The sequence below is a fragment of the Colias philodice genome, chromosome 30 (genome assembly GCF_061535455.1).
Source record: "Colias philodice isolate Cphi_HAF_F1 chromosome 30, ilColPhil1 Martin Lab GWU primary, whole genome shotgun sequence".
Lineage (NCBI taxonomy): Eukaryota > Metazoa > Arthropoda > Insecta > Lepidoptera > Pieridae > Colias > Colias philodice.
In genome coordinates, this window is record NC_143115.1 from 3,015,198 (window position 1) to 3,032,288 (window position 17,091).

Genomic DNA, 17,091 nt, shown 5'->3' on the forward strand with positions numbered 1-17,091 from the left:
ATCACGTCTTCAAAATTTATATTTTGTGTTGCTTCATGTTCTATCGTTAAAATACCAAGATTGTTTAATCTGGTTTCGGTCATTGTAGACCGCAAATAATTTTTAATTAATTTTAATTTGCTGAAACTTCTCTCACATGAAGCTACTGATGCACATATTGTTATAAATAACTTTAGTGCTACCGTTAGATTCGGAAGAGATTCTGTAAAATCCCATTCCACAATAAATTTCAAAAAGTCCAGTATCACCCAATTAGAGACAGTAATATTAGCCGCTTTTAAATGTCTTCTCAATCTTGGTATTTCTAAAAGGAGTTCTGTTTCTGATACTTCATCGTAAAGGTTAGTAAATTTTGATATAGCTAATTTTAACTGTTCAGTGTTTGCCGAAAGCAAGGTCTTTGACTGCACAACCTCAAACAATGAAGCTACGTCTTTAATGGACTTTACTCTTGTTTCGAGTTCAATATTGAATCTGTCAATGCATTCTAACATGTCCTTTTGAAGTTCCGCTCTAAGTGTAAGTCCAGCCTCGGTGGACGACGCTAACTCACCGGGCATGCGTTTCTTGCGACGAATTCGTCGTTCCATCGAAATGTTGTATTTTTCCGATTTTTGTACAGAAAAATCTATTGCCTCTTCTGCTAGATGCAACCGTTTCTCTCCAATGAATAGACGAAGTGCTTCTAGTTTTATGATTATTTCATCAACACATAAACCTTTACTTTGTAATGCGATCTGAGCATTGTTCACTTCCCTTAGCACATCATTCCAAAAGAAAAGAAAACAAAGAAATGAGAAATTGCACACAGCAGGCATAAGATTTTGTGCAGCACCTCTAGTTTCTAAATTTACGTCTTGGTCACATAGTTCCTCAATTGCAGATATTATCCCATCAAAATTTTCAGCCAATACTTTTACTGCACCGTAATGAGCACTCCATCGCGTTGTCGAAAGTCTTTTAACAGATGCTTTGCTGTGATTGAGGAGCACTTCCCAACGACTTGTGGAAGTTGAAAAAAAGTTAAATATTGTTTCCACTGCTCCGAAAAATGTAACACAAGTCACATTTTGTGCGAACGAATGTTGGCCGCATAAATTAATTGAATGATCTATACAACCAATAAAAATTGCTTTATTGTTTTTTTCTTTTATAATAGCTTGTACTCCTCCGTGTATACCACTCATAACTGCAGCATTATCATAACCTTGAGAACGACACATCATAATATCTAAGCCATCGTTTTCAAGCTTCTTTAGTATTTCAGCGCTTAAGTCAGCTGCTTTTTTTCCATGTAAAGGAAAGAATCCTAAGAATACTTCTTTGACTTCTACTTTTCTATTATTAATTTTTACATAACGAATCACTTCAGACATTTGATCAACATGTGAAACGTCAGGTGTGCTATCAAACATGATACCGAAATATTTTGCCGATTTAATTTCGTTTACAAGCTGACATTTTACATGATTAGCTAAAACATTTATGAACTCATTTTGTATTTCTGGCGATAAATATGTTACTTTAGGTGATTTTTCCTGCTCCAAATATAGTATATGTTCTTTGAGTACTGCATCATACTTTGACAGCAGTTTAACTAGTTCTAAGAAATTACCTTTATTAGACGACCCTTTGGTTTCATCATGTCCACGAAATGCTAGGTTTTGTTTAGCCAAAAACAATGTTATATCTAATAATCGAGATAAAAGATTTTTCCACTTCTGTTTTTCCGTATTCATTAATTGCAAGGCTGCATCATCTATTGTGGTGTGAGATTTTAATCTCATTTCCAAAGCTTTCCACTTTTCGAAATTTTCTAAATGTTCACATGAAGTTTCATGGTCCAATACTTTAGGATTTAGTTTCCACCACTTCTGAAATCCAGTTGTAAATGTTGTTTGTATGTTACTGACAGCAAATAAACGACAGCAAAAACAGTACAGGTTATTTGATATAGGAGAAAATACCATCCATGATCGTAGAATTTTTTCACCACTAGGCATCGGTTTATAAAACCATTCCTGTGAAAGATGACGAGAATCACCTTTAATCTTTGAACCATGACGAGATACAGTAGGAAACGGTCCTTCTTTGTTCTGGAAATGTTCACTGCCCTTTTTTATTATGTCAATGCGAACATTATCAGGTACCGGTAAACTCCAATGTGAAACATCTCTCAAGTGTTGAACTGATTCTTCAAAGCTAATGCTATCTCCGAAAGTAGCATTAACGGCGTCATTTTCATTATTTATTTTGATTCCGTCAAGGTCCTGGGTCGTCTTCATTGATTCTGTATTGTCGATGTTGCTATCTGAATGTGAGTCTCCAAGATGTGAATCATTACTTTCGTCAGCAGGAGACTCGGGTACTTTACTTGAACTTTGGCCGCTATCTGCTTTTGTGACATATTTGAAAAGAGAACCGGACATGCTCTGAATTTCATCCATTTTAGCCTTTTTGGCTTTTCTCTGTTGAAACCCGCTTTGTCTTTTCGAAGTATGAATTCCCCGAGGCATATTTCGTTCTGGGTATTCTAAAAAATATTTTTAGTTAGTAAGTGAAACGTTGATTTTATAAACTAATTATAACAGTAAATAAACACCTACACGTTACGTAACTAGCTTTGTGAAATATATTTTTCCCAGACGCAGGATTGTTAATTTATATTACCTAACAATCCTGCGTCTGGGTGTAAATATGTTTTTAAGTATTATTAGAAAAATATTAGTTAAAAACTCCACCGTTAATTGTGATATCCGTGCCACGAGTGCTCGAGCTGCTCATCTCGGAGCAAAATCAACGTACGCGAAGTTGTATGATATGATTATGATAACTTTCAATCAAAAATCTAAACTTAATGTATTCCGTTTTTGTAAACAAATCCCATTGCTATTAGATAGGAAAATATTAAGTAAGTTAATAATAAATAAGAATATTATTTACAATTAAACATTATTACCTAAAGTAATATCGTAAAACGTGTAGAAATATAAGTAAAATCTTTTTACACCAGCAAAGTCTTTAAAACCTATTTTAATAAATAAATACCTTTAGTAGATAAGTAATACTTGCCCAGGCTAAACAAAAAAATATTATTGCAATCCGTCTGAAATACCTTCTTTAGGTACCTATTTATCATTTAGGACGTCTCAATAATATAGTTTAAAATACACAGTAATTAAAAGAGAATAAAATTGAAGGGTTTTTCAAAATAATCTAAGATACTGCTATTAGAAACTAAATGGATAAAAAATGTAAGTATTACCTGTAATAACAAAAATAATTCACTTACCTTGTTTATTTTCTTCAAGAATCGACTTTTATACAAAAAATGTTGTTTATAATATCTAATAATTAACAAACACTTTGCACTAGACTTTCACACGTTCACGTAAGCGAATATTGAAATGAATGCGGTCGGAAACAAAAGAAGCCCAATCCACAATACAAGTGACGAGCGCTATATCGAGGGAATCCCCTGACTAGCGTTGGTTATGCGCGAACGGGGTATTAAATTTTGGGGGAATCCCTGATCGATTGACACTGTGCACATTGTTTTTTTTTTAATATCAATTATTATGTTCGTGGTACGATATTATAGTTACCTAGATAATTTTATTAGTGGCGGTTATGCTCTCTGCCGCAGATTTACGATTTTTTATAAATAGAAAGAACTATAACTGATGGTCATAGTCGGGCTCGGGTGTCACCCCTAAACGGGTGACACCCGGGGCGGGCCGCCCCCGCCGCCCCCCCTTAGCTACGCCACTGCCTATACTATTAAATAATGAACGTCATTCAACTCTAGGTAATTCGATTCGGATGTGACTGTTTGATTTAATCGTGAGAGAAATACCTAGTATCGCATTTAAAGATCTATCGTAGGTATATAAGTCGAAACGCCGGGAGTCGACCTACTTGTTCTCTATATTATGTTTTCAGTGCACTCTTTAATCCCAAAATATCACAAAGTAATTATAACACTCCGAAGTTGTCAATGTTGGATGATGCAAAACAAACTTACATAATTTATTTTTGCTAATTTACATAAATTGTTCATTGACTGACATTGGGCGCCCGCCAAATATATTTGCAGTTTCACGTTTAGTGACGTGGATTATTTGGATATATTGTAGAAAAGTATTAAATCTACTAAATACTAATTAATAAGAAATAAGATTTTACGCTACGACTTTTATTACGCCCATTTCACGATTCAGTAAAAAGTCTGTAACTAGCTGCACCATACAACTTCGACTACTCCCAAAAATAATATGTTTTTATAATTTTTGCAAAGTTTTTCATCTTCCTATCTCTATAAACCCAGATGGATTTGTTCAAACGAACCCTAATTTAATTGCATAGATTAACTATTAAGCCACAGACGTAAAACTATAGATGTAACTAAGTAAAATCTGACTATTTAGTATTTATAATTAACTATCTGTGCCCCGCGGTTTTACCCGCATTGTTCAGCTTCTGTTGGTCTTAGCGTTATGATATAGCCTTCCTCGATAAATGGGCTATCTAACACTAAAATAATTTTTCAAATCGGACCAGTGGTTCTTGAGATTAGCGATTTCAAACAAACAAACTACGTAAAACTACAGTTGTAAGTAAAACCTGACTATTTATAATTGATTATTAATAATTAATATCATTACATATTTCAGCCAACATGTCGCGCGACCGCTCCTCCCGACGCTTTTACAGGTCGGATTCTACGCACGATCTCCTATCCTACATGGACAGGGGTCAAGCAGCTAATGATGAGAACAGATGGACCTTTGAAACAGCTTGGGAGGCTGCTAATAAAGGTATAGTATGGGAATATATTATAAGAGCAATTTTTAGTATGGTTTACACTTTACAGTAGTAATTAAAAATACAGTATAAATAAATAGGTAGGTATACATTGTTACGTTTCAAGGATTGATGACAATACAATAATGTTAATAACATTAGAGCACGTTTTTAGTTATTTTTTTGTTAACCTATTTATTAATTGGTGGCTTTCCGTCCGCGGCTTTGCCCGCGTTTTCAAAAAAAATCCCGCATAGTTCCCGTTCCCGTGGGATTTCCGGGATAAAACCTATCCTATGTGTAAATACAAGTTACCCTCTATATGTGTGCTAAATTTCATTGTAATCGGCTCAGTAGTTATGGCGTGAAAGAGTAACAAACCTACACACATACACATGCATCCATCGTCACAAACTTTCGCATTTTTAATATAAGTAGGAAAGATATTATTGATTCGGAAGAAAGTTTGATTGATTAGAAAACTGTTCTTGATACATATAGCCACAACAGTCTTCTAAATTTTTTCAATACCTACTCATTAAACACATTCGCACCTAGATATATAAGTATAACAATTGGACCTAGAACGGGTTAGTCCTGTTCGGTTCCAGCTCTGATCTAGTACAATGGGCCATTGTGGTTACTTACGTTACAATAGATCTTAATCTGGAGTATATACTTATTGAATCACTTTGTATTTGAGATATCTAGATACATCTTTTTTGTTGTACAAATGTATAAACTTTCAAAATCTTTATGATTAAATGCTGAATATAAAAATAATGAAACAAATCACATTAACTATAAGTCGGGATTCGAACCGCGTTCTTCGCTTAGAAAGTATAATTAAATATAAAATATCATATGAAAGTTACAGGATATAGCACTAGTTATTATAAAAAGATGATAATGTTTTATTAAAAGAATTGATTAACGAAAATTTTAAGACATTCAATGTTAAGTAAAAAATTATAGAATTATTTGCTGCCTAATATAATAAGCAAATCACATTTGTATAATATAATATGTCCATGTGGTATCTTTAAAGATGATAATTTACTTTTCCTATAGATAAAGTAGAAAAGAAGTTATGACAACATATGTATTGCACGCCTCATAAGCGAAGCGTTGAGGTGGGTACTACTGTCACTTCGCGCAAAACATCTGATTTTTCAAACTTAAAATGTCTTTATGTATCATACATTGCACTTGTAAGATAATACATACACACACATATTAAGAAAAAAACACTATTTTTAACGTTCATGATATTTTTGATGTCATTTTTGTTATTTAAACTAGTTAAAAAACAGTTTAAAAAAGTTCTGTCTTGGACGTCCGTGTGTCTGTATGTGCGGATCCTTTTTCTTGTTAACACGATAGCGACCGAAATACTTTACTAATCGAGTCTTTTTTTTTCTCTTACGCTTGAGTATGCTCAGGAATAGAACCCTTTCATTTTTCAGGGTCTGATTCGATGTGGTTTAATTGTTATTAAATAAACAAAAATAATAATTAATAAATATTTTTTTAAAAAAATTATGAGGCGTGCACTTTTGGATTTTCCAAATTATATTTCGTTTTTCAGTTGGTGGAATATACACGGTCATAAGATCAAAGGCATATGTTTCTACTGAGGAGATGGGCGATAACTACTGTCTTTTGGGTATGTGTTTATTTTGATAATATATTAGTGACACCTCTTCTGGTATTCAAATATTCTCTATTCTTCTTCTATATTTGACTGACCAGTTGGCTTAGTTGGTAGTGATCCTGCCTTCCAAGTCAGAGATCGTGGGTTCGATTCCCACCCGGGTCAAAAAGTGTGATGAACATAGATGTTTGCTCTGTGTCTGGGTGTTAATTATCTAAATAAGTATTTATTTAAAATTATAAATGTACGTTTATAAGCCACCTGGTTTCCAAAACACAAGCGAAATTTACTATGGGATCAGATCGTGCCCTGTGTGAAAATTGTCCTGAAATATTTATTTACATATATGTATTTTGACGATTTCATAGCCCTTACAAAAGAAGTCGAGTTTCATAAATAAATTTTATGTTATAAAATTATTCGTTATAAACAAATTATTAATTATTATTGTATGTTTTATATTATCTCAGGGCCATACAAAGAGTCATGTGCAAGGCAAGAGGTGGAGGAAGCAGATTTTCCACAAAACTCTCCCCTTACTATAGCCGTTAATGCTATGAGGAGTCAGGGGTATAAGGTATGTATTTAAATTACTACAATATAATTCAAAAATAGTCTTGAAGAAATCTTTTTGTTGTAATATTGTTATGAAATATAATAGACGAGATGAAATCTTAAGGAAATTTATTATTGTGTAGGTTAAATTGAATGTCAGTTATAACAATGTTCACAGCTACAAATAAATGAATGGCATAAAATTCTATAAGAAAAAAAAATGATATGCAAATATGTATTTATATCGTGGAATAAAATTTGGAGAGTCAATTTATTTTTAGTTTATATAGATACATTTATAAAATGTGCTTAAAAGTAATAAATAATAATACTTAAATAAAGTAACAGCAAGTGATATCGATGTCAACTATTGAACACTTCTGCTGAAATTAAAATTGTAACTGTTTAACTTTAAATAGTATAAGAGTAACATTCTATGAGTGCCATATTTATATATAATTTCTTTTTATTGTATTTAAAGCTACACTGTGAGTACACTGTGTTAAGAAACAAATAAATGATTTTTAATTTTTTTTTTTATGAAGTCAGTTCATGCCATTTGGCCAAGTAGGCTGCGATTATTTTATTGCATTAAAGCAGGCGTTAGGTAATAGATTTTTTGTGAATAAATAAATTAATACAATCCTATCATTCTAGCTCCACACCGGCACTTGGCTAGTAGATGGCAACCCACAAATAATTCTCTTCGACATCGGTTCAGCCGCATGGCAACTCGATACTTACAAACAGGAATTATGGGATACATGCTCTATCGGAATCCCACATTTGGATGTTGAGGCGAATGACGCGGTGATACTGGGCTTCATGGTCGCACAGTTTATCACTGAGGTGAGTTATACAGGGTGTAAATACAAACGAGAATTATGGGATACATGGGATACATCCCATACTTGGGTTTTGTTATATAGGGTGTTATTTGAAATAGAATATTTGTGTTGAGGATAATGACTGTACAAAATATTTACGTGTTGTTATAATGCTGATTTTCAGCACTAAGTTATCAATCACTATTTCTTATGCTCATTTCAATAGGAAATTATGAAATTGTAACAATTACATAAAAATAATACAAGCTGAAACAGAACCTCCTCCTTTTTATGAAATTAAAAACTAGTTTTGAAAGAAAAAAAAATCATAATTATCCGTATGGGGGGCCAATTGGGGATGTAATAAAACCCGCCTTTTCTTAATTCAGTGGACTGTATTTCTTCTTAATAACGATGTACAATTTCTTGATAATAACGACGTACAATTTCTTCTTAATAACGACGTACAATAGCTTCTTATTACTATATACAATAGTAGTAGGTACGCTGAGCGACGACTGTTGACCGTGAGACTTCTTGCTTCTTGCTGTTGCTCAAGTGATGAGCTCTTGACTGTGCGGAGTGGTGTACGTTATGCGCAAGCAAGGGTCTTCACACACGCGGCCTCCGTTAGGAGGCTGCGTGGGGGATGCTGTTCAGGACGATTCGTCCTCTGCAGCAGGTGTATGGCGCCGCCCGCTAATACGGGCGGGTTACTGGGAGGACGAATCGCCCTGTTTGGGAATAAAAGTGTTAGTTATTTGGGGCACAGTATAGGAGACTGTGCCCGACTTTGATATCTTTAATCTTTTCGCATTTTGCGATGACTCAACCGACCCGTGTTTAGTTTTTCGAGCCCGGCTTAAACTTGTGTTTAAGCCAGGGACGGACAGGGAACCCGGGAGCGACACAAAACCGATGGGAGCGGTAGGAGGCGCCAATTGCGCGTGGGAGTGGGCGGTGGAGTGGCTGGGTACGTTGTGTACCGACTGTGTAGGAGTTATGCAGGGTGAGGCGACAGACGGCGCGATAGAGAGCGCCGTCGCAGGCGGGGCTTGCGTGGGTGGGGGCGTTGTTAGGGATTGCGCTATTTGCGCGTGGGAATAGGTTTGGTAGGAGGGAATAGTAAGGGGCGCACAGAGTGCGTGGGCGGTAGGTGGCGCTGGAAGCGCGGTATGGGGCGCCGGCATTGTTTGCAATGCCGGTGGTGAGGACGGCGTGTTCGCCTTAGGAGAGGGGGGTGGTAGTAGGTCGCGCGGATTTGGACGACGCGACCCGGGAATGGCGCGGTGCGGAGCAATCTCTCGGAGATGATCATGAGAGGAAGCGTCCGCCCGCGAGAACATATTTTGGGAGAGACGAAGGATAAACTCATCCAGCGTTTCTACACCGAGATCGCTACGTATTAGCTCGTTTCTCACATACCTCGGCGCACCGACGATAGCGCGTAATGCGAGTGACTGCCGCGCGCGCATTCTGCGGCGCAGGCTTTCACACACATACACATACCAGGCGGGCGCGGCGTACGTGAGGAGCGGCCGTAGGTAGGTTTTGTAAACGCTTACCTTTATACGTAGCGGGAGTTCGGAGTATAGCACCGGACGAAGTATGGCGTGGGCGGCTTTGCACTTGTTGATTACCTGCTTCACGTGGCTGTTAAAGCGAAGCCGGCAATCAATAGTTACACCTAGGTAAAGGACGGTATCGGACCATGGGATCTGCTCACCAGCCAGAGTGAGTTGGTGGGAGGGAGTCAAACCACCGAACCGAATCACCTGTGTCTTTCGCGCGTTAACAGATATCCGCCAACGATCGAAATACGCAGGCAACTCATCAAGCCAGCGTTGCGCCTTAACCATCGCATGCGTTGTATTCAACGATGCGGCGATCAAAGCTACATCGTCGGCGTATAGCGCGAGGATTTGATTAGAATTTGGCGCGGGGGAGGGGAAGTCATCTGTGTAGGCGGAGTATAGCGCGGGCGATAAACAGCTGCCCTGCGGGACACCCGCCTGCACAGAGTGGTTTCGGGAAATGGCGGGGGACACGGAAACGTGAAAGGAGCGGTCCGTGAGGAAAGACGTTATGCGGTCAAAAGTCGTTTCTCTTATACAAAACTATAGGGATTACTCCCGACGGTGGGTAAGACGCCGTACCCCGTAGGCTAGTGGTGCATTTTTACACAGTATACACCCGACGGTGGTAAAAGTGCCGCGTGCGTCTATCAAATGAATTACTACGTTATACTTTACTTTACATAGACTCGATACAATAATAAAATGTAGCAAAATAACAACGTACTATAAATTCTCTAATTACATATTAAAATAACACACGAAAACATTATAAAAGATAATCAAAAAACACACTATAAAACGTTACTCTATTCTACAATAAAAACACACGAAGGAACTTTATACATTAAAAAATACTTAAGACATTTAAAGGTGGTGAAACTATTTACAAGGGGTTGTCGTCCGTAACAATCCGGTTGTTTAACTTTATTTAGGGCCGATTTTTCAATGCTTGGATAAAACTTATCCGTCCAATAAAGTATTACACGATAATATTAAAATGTCACGTAAACTGTCAAATACGGGCAATTAGAATACGTTTTTAAAATGGTAGTTTTATACATTATTCGACGAATAAGTTTTACCCAAGCATTGAAAAATTGGCCCTTAAACAAATAGACTATAAAATAAATTATCTATATACATATTATTTATATTATTATCTTACAGTTTCGCAAAGCAGCGGAGAACTACAGTGACACTCCGCCGCGGGTGGTCGCACATTTCCACGAATGGCAGGCTGGCACTGGTTTAATTGTTTTGAGGTAAATCTTTATCTTATATATAAAATTCTCGTGTCACAATGTTAGTCTGCATACTCCTCCGAAACGGGTGGACCGATTCTCATGAAATTTTCTGTGCATATCGGGTAAGTCTGAGAATCGGCCAACATCTATTTTTCATATGTACCACGGGCGAAGCCGGGGCGGGCCGCTAGTATACATATATAAATCTCGTGTCACAATGTTTGTCCTCAATGGACTCATAAACCACTTAACCGATTATAATACAATTCGCACACCATGTGCAGTTCGATCCAACTTGAGATATAGGGTAGGTTTAGGTATCCCGGAAATCCCACGGGAAAGGGAACTATGCGGGGTTTTCTCTGAAAACGCGGGCGAAGCCGCGGGCGGAAAGCTAGTCATATAAAAATGAATCGTAAAATGTGTTGGTAAGCGCATAACTCGAGAAAGGCTGAACCGATTTCGATAATTCTTTTTTTATTATATTCCTTGAAGTACGAGGATGGTTCTTAGAGAAAACGTAAATATGTACCACGGGCGAAGCCGGGGCGGACCGCTAGTAATTAATAAATACAATTAAATTTATTCCAGAGTGAGACATGTAGATGTGGCAACTGTATTCACAACCCATGCGACACTACTGGGTAGATATTTGTGTGCTGGCAATACTGATTTCTACAATAATTTGGATAAGGTAAGTTTTACGATATACATAGATATTTGTACTTAAAAAAATAGTAACATTGAAAAATTATTTTATTTTGACTTTACGCTAAAAATTACACTGGTTTTAGTGTATTTGGTGTTATGTTTATTTATTGTACGTGAAAAATAAGCTTCAAATTATTCGTAGTAACCTATATGGGATAATATATAATATTTTCTTTTAACAACTAAGGGCCGGTGCAGATATGGCGGAGCGCAGCGCCTTTTTCATTGTCAAACTATAATCGATATTGTTCGCATTAAAATATTAAAAAAAGTGCAGCGCGCTACCTTTCGTATCACACTTTTAGACAGTGCGCGCACGAGCAACTTTGTCTCCGCAACTATTTTGTCTCTCCCACCTATGGGCTAGTATGAAAGTGCGCGCACGTAGCGACGCAACTCTCCATACAAATTGATGGGAGAGACAAAATAGTTGCGGAGACAAAGTTGCTCGTGCGCGCTAGCTCTTATTTTATTGAGAACAATGACTATAATAGTTTGACAATAAAAATGTTCGCTCCGTCATATCTGCGCTGGCCCTTAATTGTTAAAAGAAAATATTATCTTAGATTCTTTTAAATGTTACTACGAATAATTTGAAACTTATTTTTCGCGTACATTTTGCACTACATAAACTCAAACATTTATTTATCCAATTAGACTTCTTCGAGAAGCACTTTTGAAACGTCATTACATATTTTTAACATTTACCACCGATTCGGAAAGCAGTATCTATGGAGAAGAACCGGCAAGAAACTCCATAATATGAGAAATGAGAAAAGTAACATATACTTTGTACAGTTAACGTTAATTTGATGACCATGTAGTTTTTTAAACGTGTAAAATATAATATAATGGGACAGTAAGTTTTTGGCTTAACTTTCTAGTAACAAAAGTAACAAAGTTCTTTTATCCCTACAAACGCCAATAATAATATAACTATTTGACGACGCGGTTGGCGCAGTGGTAAAGTAACTGCCTACTGAGCCGACGGTCCCGGGTTCGATCCCCGGTCAGGGCAAATATTTGTGTGATGAACTCAATTATTTGTTCTTGGGTCTGGGTGTTATTATCTATATATGTATTTATTAAATATTATATTTATCGTCGCCTAGTACCCACAACACAAGCCTTAATTGAGCTTACTGTGGGACTAGGTCGATTTGTGTACTAATGTCCTATAATATTTATTTATTTATTTATTTATTTATTTTATTTATCTCTTTCCAGTTCTCAGTGGACGAGGAAGCGGGAAAGAGACAGATATATCACCGCTATTGTATGGAACGAGCTGCTGCTCATATGACGCACACTTTTACTACCGTTTCGGATATTACAGGTAACATATAAACGGTCAAGCGTGTGTTGGGCTGTTCCATGATGATTATAATTAGTACTGAAGTTTTAAATATATTGAAAATATATATTTAGAAGTAAAATAGACTGTAAAAATGTATCAAATTATCTCTTTGCAAAATTGGATTTAGTCACTTTAAAAGCATGAAGCTAAAAATTAAATTAATTAAAATCTACTTAATAAAATTGTAATGCTGCAAAGTCAAATAAACTATTTTACTAAAGTAAGAGAAATTTTCTGAGAGTAAAACCAAATGAAGTAATATGTATTCTTTTTATATCGTATTTTTTTGTGATAACACCCTCTCTAGTATATAGCGAATAACCAGCGTATTACAATATACTAAGAAATAAATAAAAATGTGTAAATAAAAATAAATATATTTTTACAAAATAAATAACTTTTTTTAATATATTACTTTTTATTATGTATTTTCCAGGATTCGAAGCTGAACACCTCTTACGTAGGAAGCCGGACTTCATTACACCAAACGGTTTAAACGTAAAGAAATTTTCAGCACTGCACGAATTTCAGAATCTACACGCGTTATCCAAGGAAAAGATAAATGAGTTCGCTAGAGGACATTTTTATGGGTAATAAAGTGGAATCACTACATAGTATAAAACAAAGTCGCTTTCTCTGTCCCTATGTAGGGACATATCCGTTTCGTAGTTTTAAAGATTTAAGCATACAAAGGGATGTATGCTTAAAACTTTAAAACTACGCAACGGATTTTGATGCGGTTTTTTTTAATAGATAGAGTGATTGAAGAGGAAGGTTTTAGTATATAATTTATTATGTTTTAGACAAAGCGGGTGAAGCCGCGGGCGGAAAGCTAGTTGATTCTAAATCATATTCAATTTTATACAAGTACCCATATACGTACCTTTACCTGTAACTATACCCGTATCCGTATTCAGTGCGCGTTCTCGTACCTAAATACGCGTTACTATACCTGAACCTATACCTGTATTCGTATCTATACCTGTATCCGTATCTATACCTGTACCCATACCCGTTACCTTATCTATAATAATACCTGTACCCATAACCGTTACCTTATCCATAACTATAATAATATACAAAAAACTTTAAAAAATATTCAATCCACAGCTAGGTATTTATATAATTAAGAAAATGGATAAAAATAAAATATAATAAACATATAAATAATCCACTTATTTCCAGGCATTTCAACTTCGACCTCGACAAGACGCTATATTTCTTCATTGCGGGTAGATACGAATTCGGTAACAAAGGAGCCGATGTATTCGTCGAAGCTTTGGCACGACTTAATCATTATTTGAAGGTATTTATTTATAGTGCTTAGAATGTAGTGTTAAAGTTCTGGGTTCCATTTCTGACGGTGAAGAAAGTTAACATTTCATTTCATTTCATTTCATTTCATTTCATTTCATTTCATTTCATTTCATTTCATTTCACATCATTTCTGAATGATTTCACTATGAAACCCCCCCTCCTAAACTTAACCGTTTTCGAGATATTCGAGTTTTAATTTTTTTATGAAAATGCCCAATTTTTCGGCTATTCAATTGAATATTTTGAATTTTTTTGACTCTTATGATTATTTTTTTGGTTTTGTACATGAAGAATGAGATGCTTAATGACCTCAATGACTAAAATTGCACGTAAGTTAACTAAATAGGTCAGTCACGATCGAAACTTAAGAAAATAAGTACAAATTATAAAAAAACATTTTTCTTTTCTCGATATCTCAAAAAAATATTATTGCACTTGCTCTGCAGATGTGCTTAAAAACATCTACATTTTATCAGCTATCCAACGAGGTATAACACTCTAGGGTATTTATTAACCTCAAAGGTGAAACTTAGTTTCTAAGGCTACATGGCAGTCAGAATAAATAGCGCTTATTTAATCTAATTAATTTGACTTAAGTTCAGCATCATCATTTCAGCCTACTGGCTTCCACTATTGAACATAGGCCTCCCTCGGCTAGCTACTACCTTCATGTATAGTCTCTTTGACGTATATTTAATTTATTATATATATCTTATATATAAAATTCTCGTGTCACAATGTTAGTCTGCTTACTCCTCCGAAACGGGTGGACCGATTCTCATGAAATTTTCGGTGCATATCGGGTAAGTCTGAGAATCGGCCAACATCTATTTTTCATACGTACCACGGGCGAAGCCGGGGCGGGCCGCTAGTATATACATATATATAATTTATTGTGGAAATAAAATATTTTTCCAGTCGTCCGGTTCAGAAATGACGGTAGTTGCGTTTTTGATATTTCCCGCCAAAACCAATAACTTCAATGTGGAGAGTCTCCGAGGCCACGCGGTTACCAAAGCGCTAAGGGACACTATACAGGATGTTCAGCAAAAGATCGGACAAAGGATGTATGATATTTGTTTAAGGTAAGATTATTAAACTAGCTTTTAGTACCGATTTTGGTCAAAAAATATAAGAAAACCAGCTTTTACCCGGGATTTCGGTCAAAAGAATATAAGAAATAGCGCCATGCAATTGTTACATTTTTATGTTAGCTGTGTCTTTCTTGTGCTTGGGCTTTGATGTCAAAATGACAACTGCATAGACTAGTTCCTCTATGATGAAGTATAACTACATAATCTCCTGGCCTTAAAAGTTAAAATAGAAGTTATGTACGACCATGTAATGTAATGTAAAATAAATAGTTAAAAAATGCATGAGAAGATAATAATATATAGTCAAAACTTGAGAGAAGACTCAGTAAAAAGATCCCTTTTTGCCCTTAAAATGACTACATTTGAATATTTAAATAATATATTACAGAGGCCACCTCCCCGAGGCGTCAGATTTGCTACACAAAGAGGATACAGTACGTCTAAAGCGTTGTATTTACGCGTTACAAAGAGATGGTTTGCCACCTGTAACTACGCATAATGTTGTAAGTATTTTTAATAATAACTACCTGCGCTCCACGGTTTCACCCGCGTGGCTCCACTCCTGTTGGTATTAGCGTGATGATGTATACCCTATAGCCTTCCTCGATAAATGGGCTATCTAACACCGAAAGAATTTTTCAAATCGGACCAGTAGTTCCCGAGATTAGCGCGTTCAAACAAACAAACTCTTCAGCTTTATAATATTATAGTATAGATAAGTATAGATTATTTATTGGAATAAAAATAAAAATGAATGTCGTAAGGAAATTAACATACATTTCTAAATGTGTGGGTTGACAATTTATATGCAAAATAGCCATTATTAAATAAATAAAATAAAAATCGTTTATTTAGTACATATACATTGACCTAAATTTAAACTCGACGATCGCTTCAACTAGGTATAAACCTGTGCTAGAGGCGACCGACGCCTTCCACACAGGACATTGCCAGTATAGTACTATACAAAAAATGAATACATTATTAAATATTAAAAAGTACAAAAACATAAAGAAAAATGCGTGGGTTGACAGTTTATATGTAAAATAGCCATTATTAAATGCATGGGTGGGCAGTTTATATGGAAAATTATAGCCATTATTAAATGCGTGGGTTGACAAAATTGTCACACACACACATTTCCCATATAAATATATGGAAAATAGCCATTATTAAATGTGTGGGTTGACAATTTATATGGAAAATAGCCATTATTAAATTTGTGGGTTGACAATTTATATGGAAAATAGCCATTATTAAATGTGTGGGTTGACAGTTTATATGGAAAATAGCCATTATTAAATGTGTGAGTTGATAGTTTATATGAAAGATAGCCATTATTAAATGTGTGGGTTGATAGTTTATATGAAAGATAGCCATTATTAAATGTGTGGGTTGATAGTTTATATGAAAGATAGCCATTATTAAATGTGTGGGTTGATAGTTTATATGAAAGATAGCCATTATTAAATGTGTGGGTTGATAGTTTATATGAAAGATAGCCATTATTAAATGTGTGGGTTGACAGTTTATATGGAAAATAGCCATTATTAAATGTGTGAGTTGATAGTTTATATGAAAGATAGCCATTATTAAATGTGTGGGTTGATAGTTTATATGAAAGATAGCCATTATTAAATGTGTGGGTTGATAGTTTATATGAAAGATAGCCATTATTAAATGTGTGGGTTGATAGTTTATATGAAAGATAGCCATTATTAAATGTGTGGGTTGATAGTTTATATGAAAGATAGCCATTATTAAATGTGTGGGTTGATAGTTTATATGAAAGATAGCCATTATTAAATGTGTGGGTTGACAGTTTATATGGAAAATAGCCATTATTAAGAATACGCTTCTTGCTCGAAGCGAGAATCTGAAAAATAAAAAGTTTCCCCTTAATTACGCAGTATCTTATAAGGACGCGGGTTCGAGTCCCGCCTCGTGATCGA

The 17,091-nt window shown here is 35.5% G+C and overlaps 1 protein-coding gene and 1 pseudogene across 2 annotated transcripts in view; one reads left to right on the forward strand and one right to left on the reverse strand.

Annotated features, from left to right (window-relative positions):
- Positions 1-17,091, forward strand: part of Glys (glycogen [starch] synthase) — a 32,913-nt gene that overhangs the window by 9,787 nt on the left and 6,035 nt on the right. For both annotated transcript variants that reach the window (XM_089713376.1, XM_089713375.1), the window contains exons 2-12: positions 4,674-4,817; positions 6,392-6,469; positions 6,928-7,034; positions 7,670-7,861; positions 10,584-10,678; positions 11,252-11,354; positions 12,599-12,707; positions 13,165-13,318; positions 13,914-14,034; positions 14,964-15,130; positions 15,528-15,642. In XM_089713376.1, coding sequence (XP_089569502.1) covers positions 4,679-4,817; positions 6,392-6,469; positions 6,928-7,034; positions 7,670-7,861; positions 10,584-10,678; positions 11,252-11,354; positions 12,599-12,707; positions 13,165-13,318; positions 13,914-14,034; positions 14,964-15,130; positions 15,528-15,642 — 1,380 coding nt within the window. In that variant the 5' untranslated portion in view covers positions 4,674-4,678. The remainder of the gene's footprint in view (positions 1-4,673; positions 4,818-6,391; positions 6,470-6,927; positions 7,035-7,669; positions 7,862-10,583; positions 10,679-11,251; positions 11,355-12,598; positions 12,708-13,164; positions 13,319-13,913; positions 14,035-14,963; positions 15,131-15,527; positions 15,643-17,091) is intronic.
- LOC149475443 (zinc finger MYM-type protein 1-like) lies at positions 977-3,738 on the reverse strand (annotated as a pseudogene).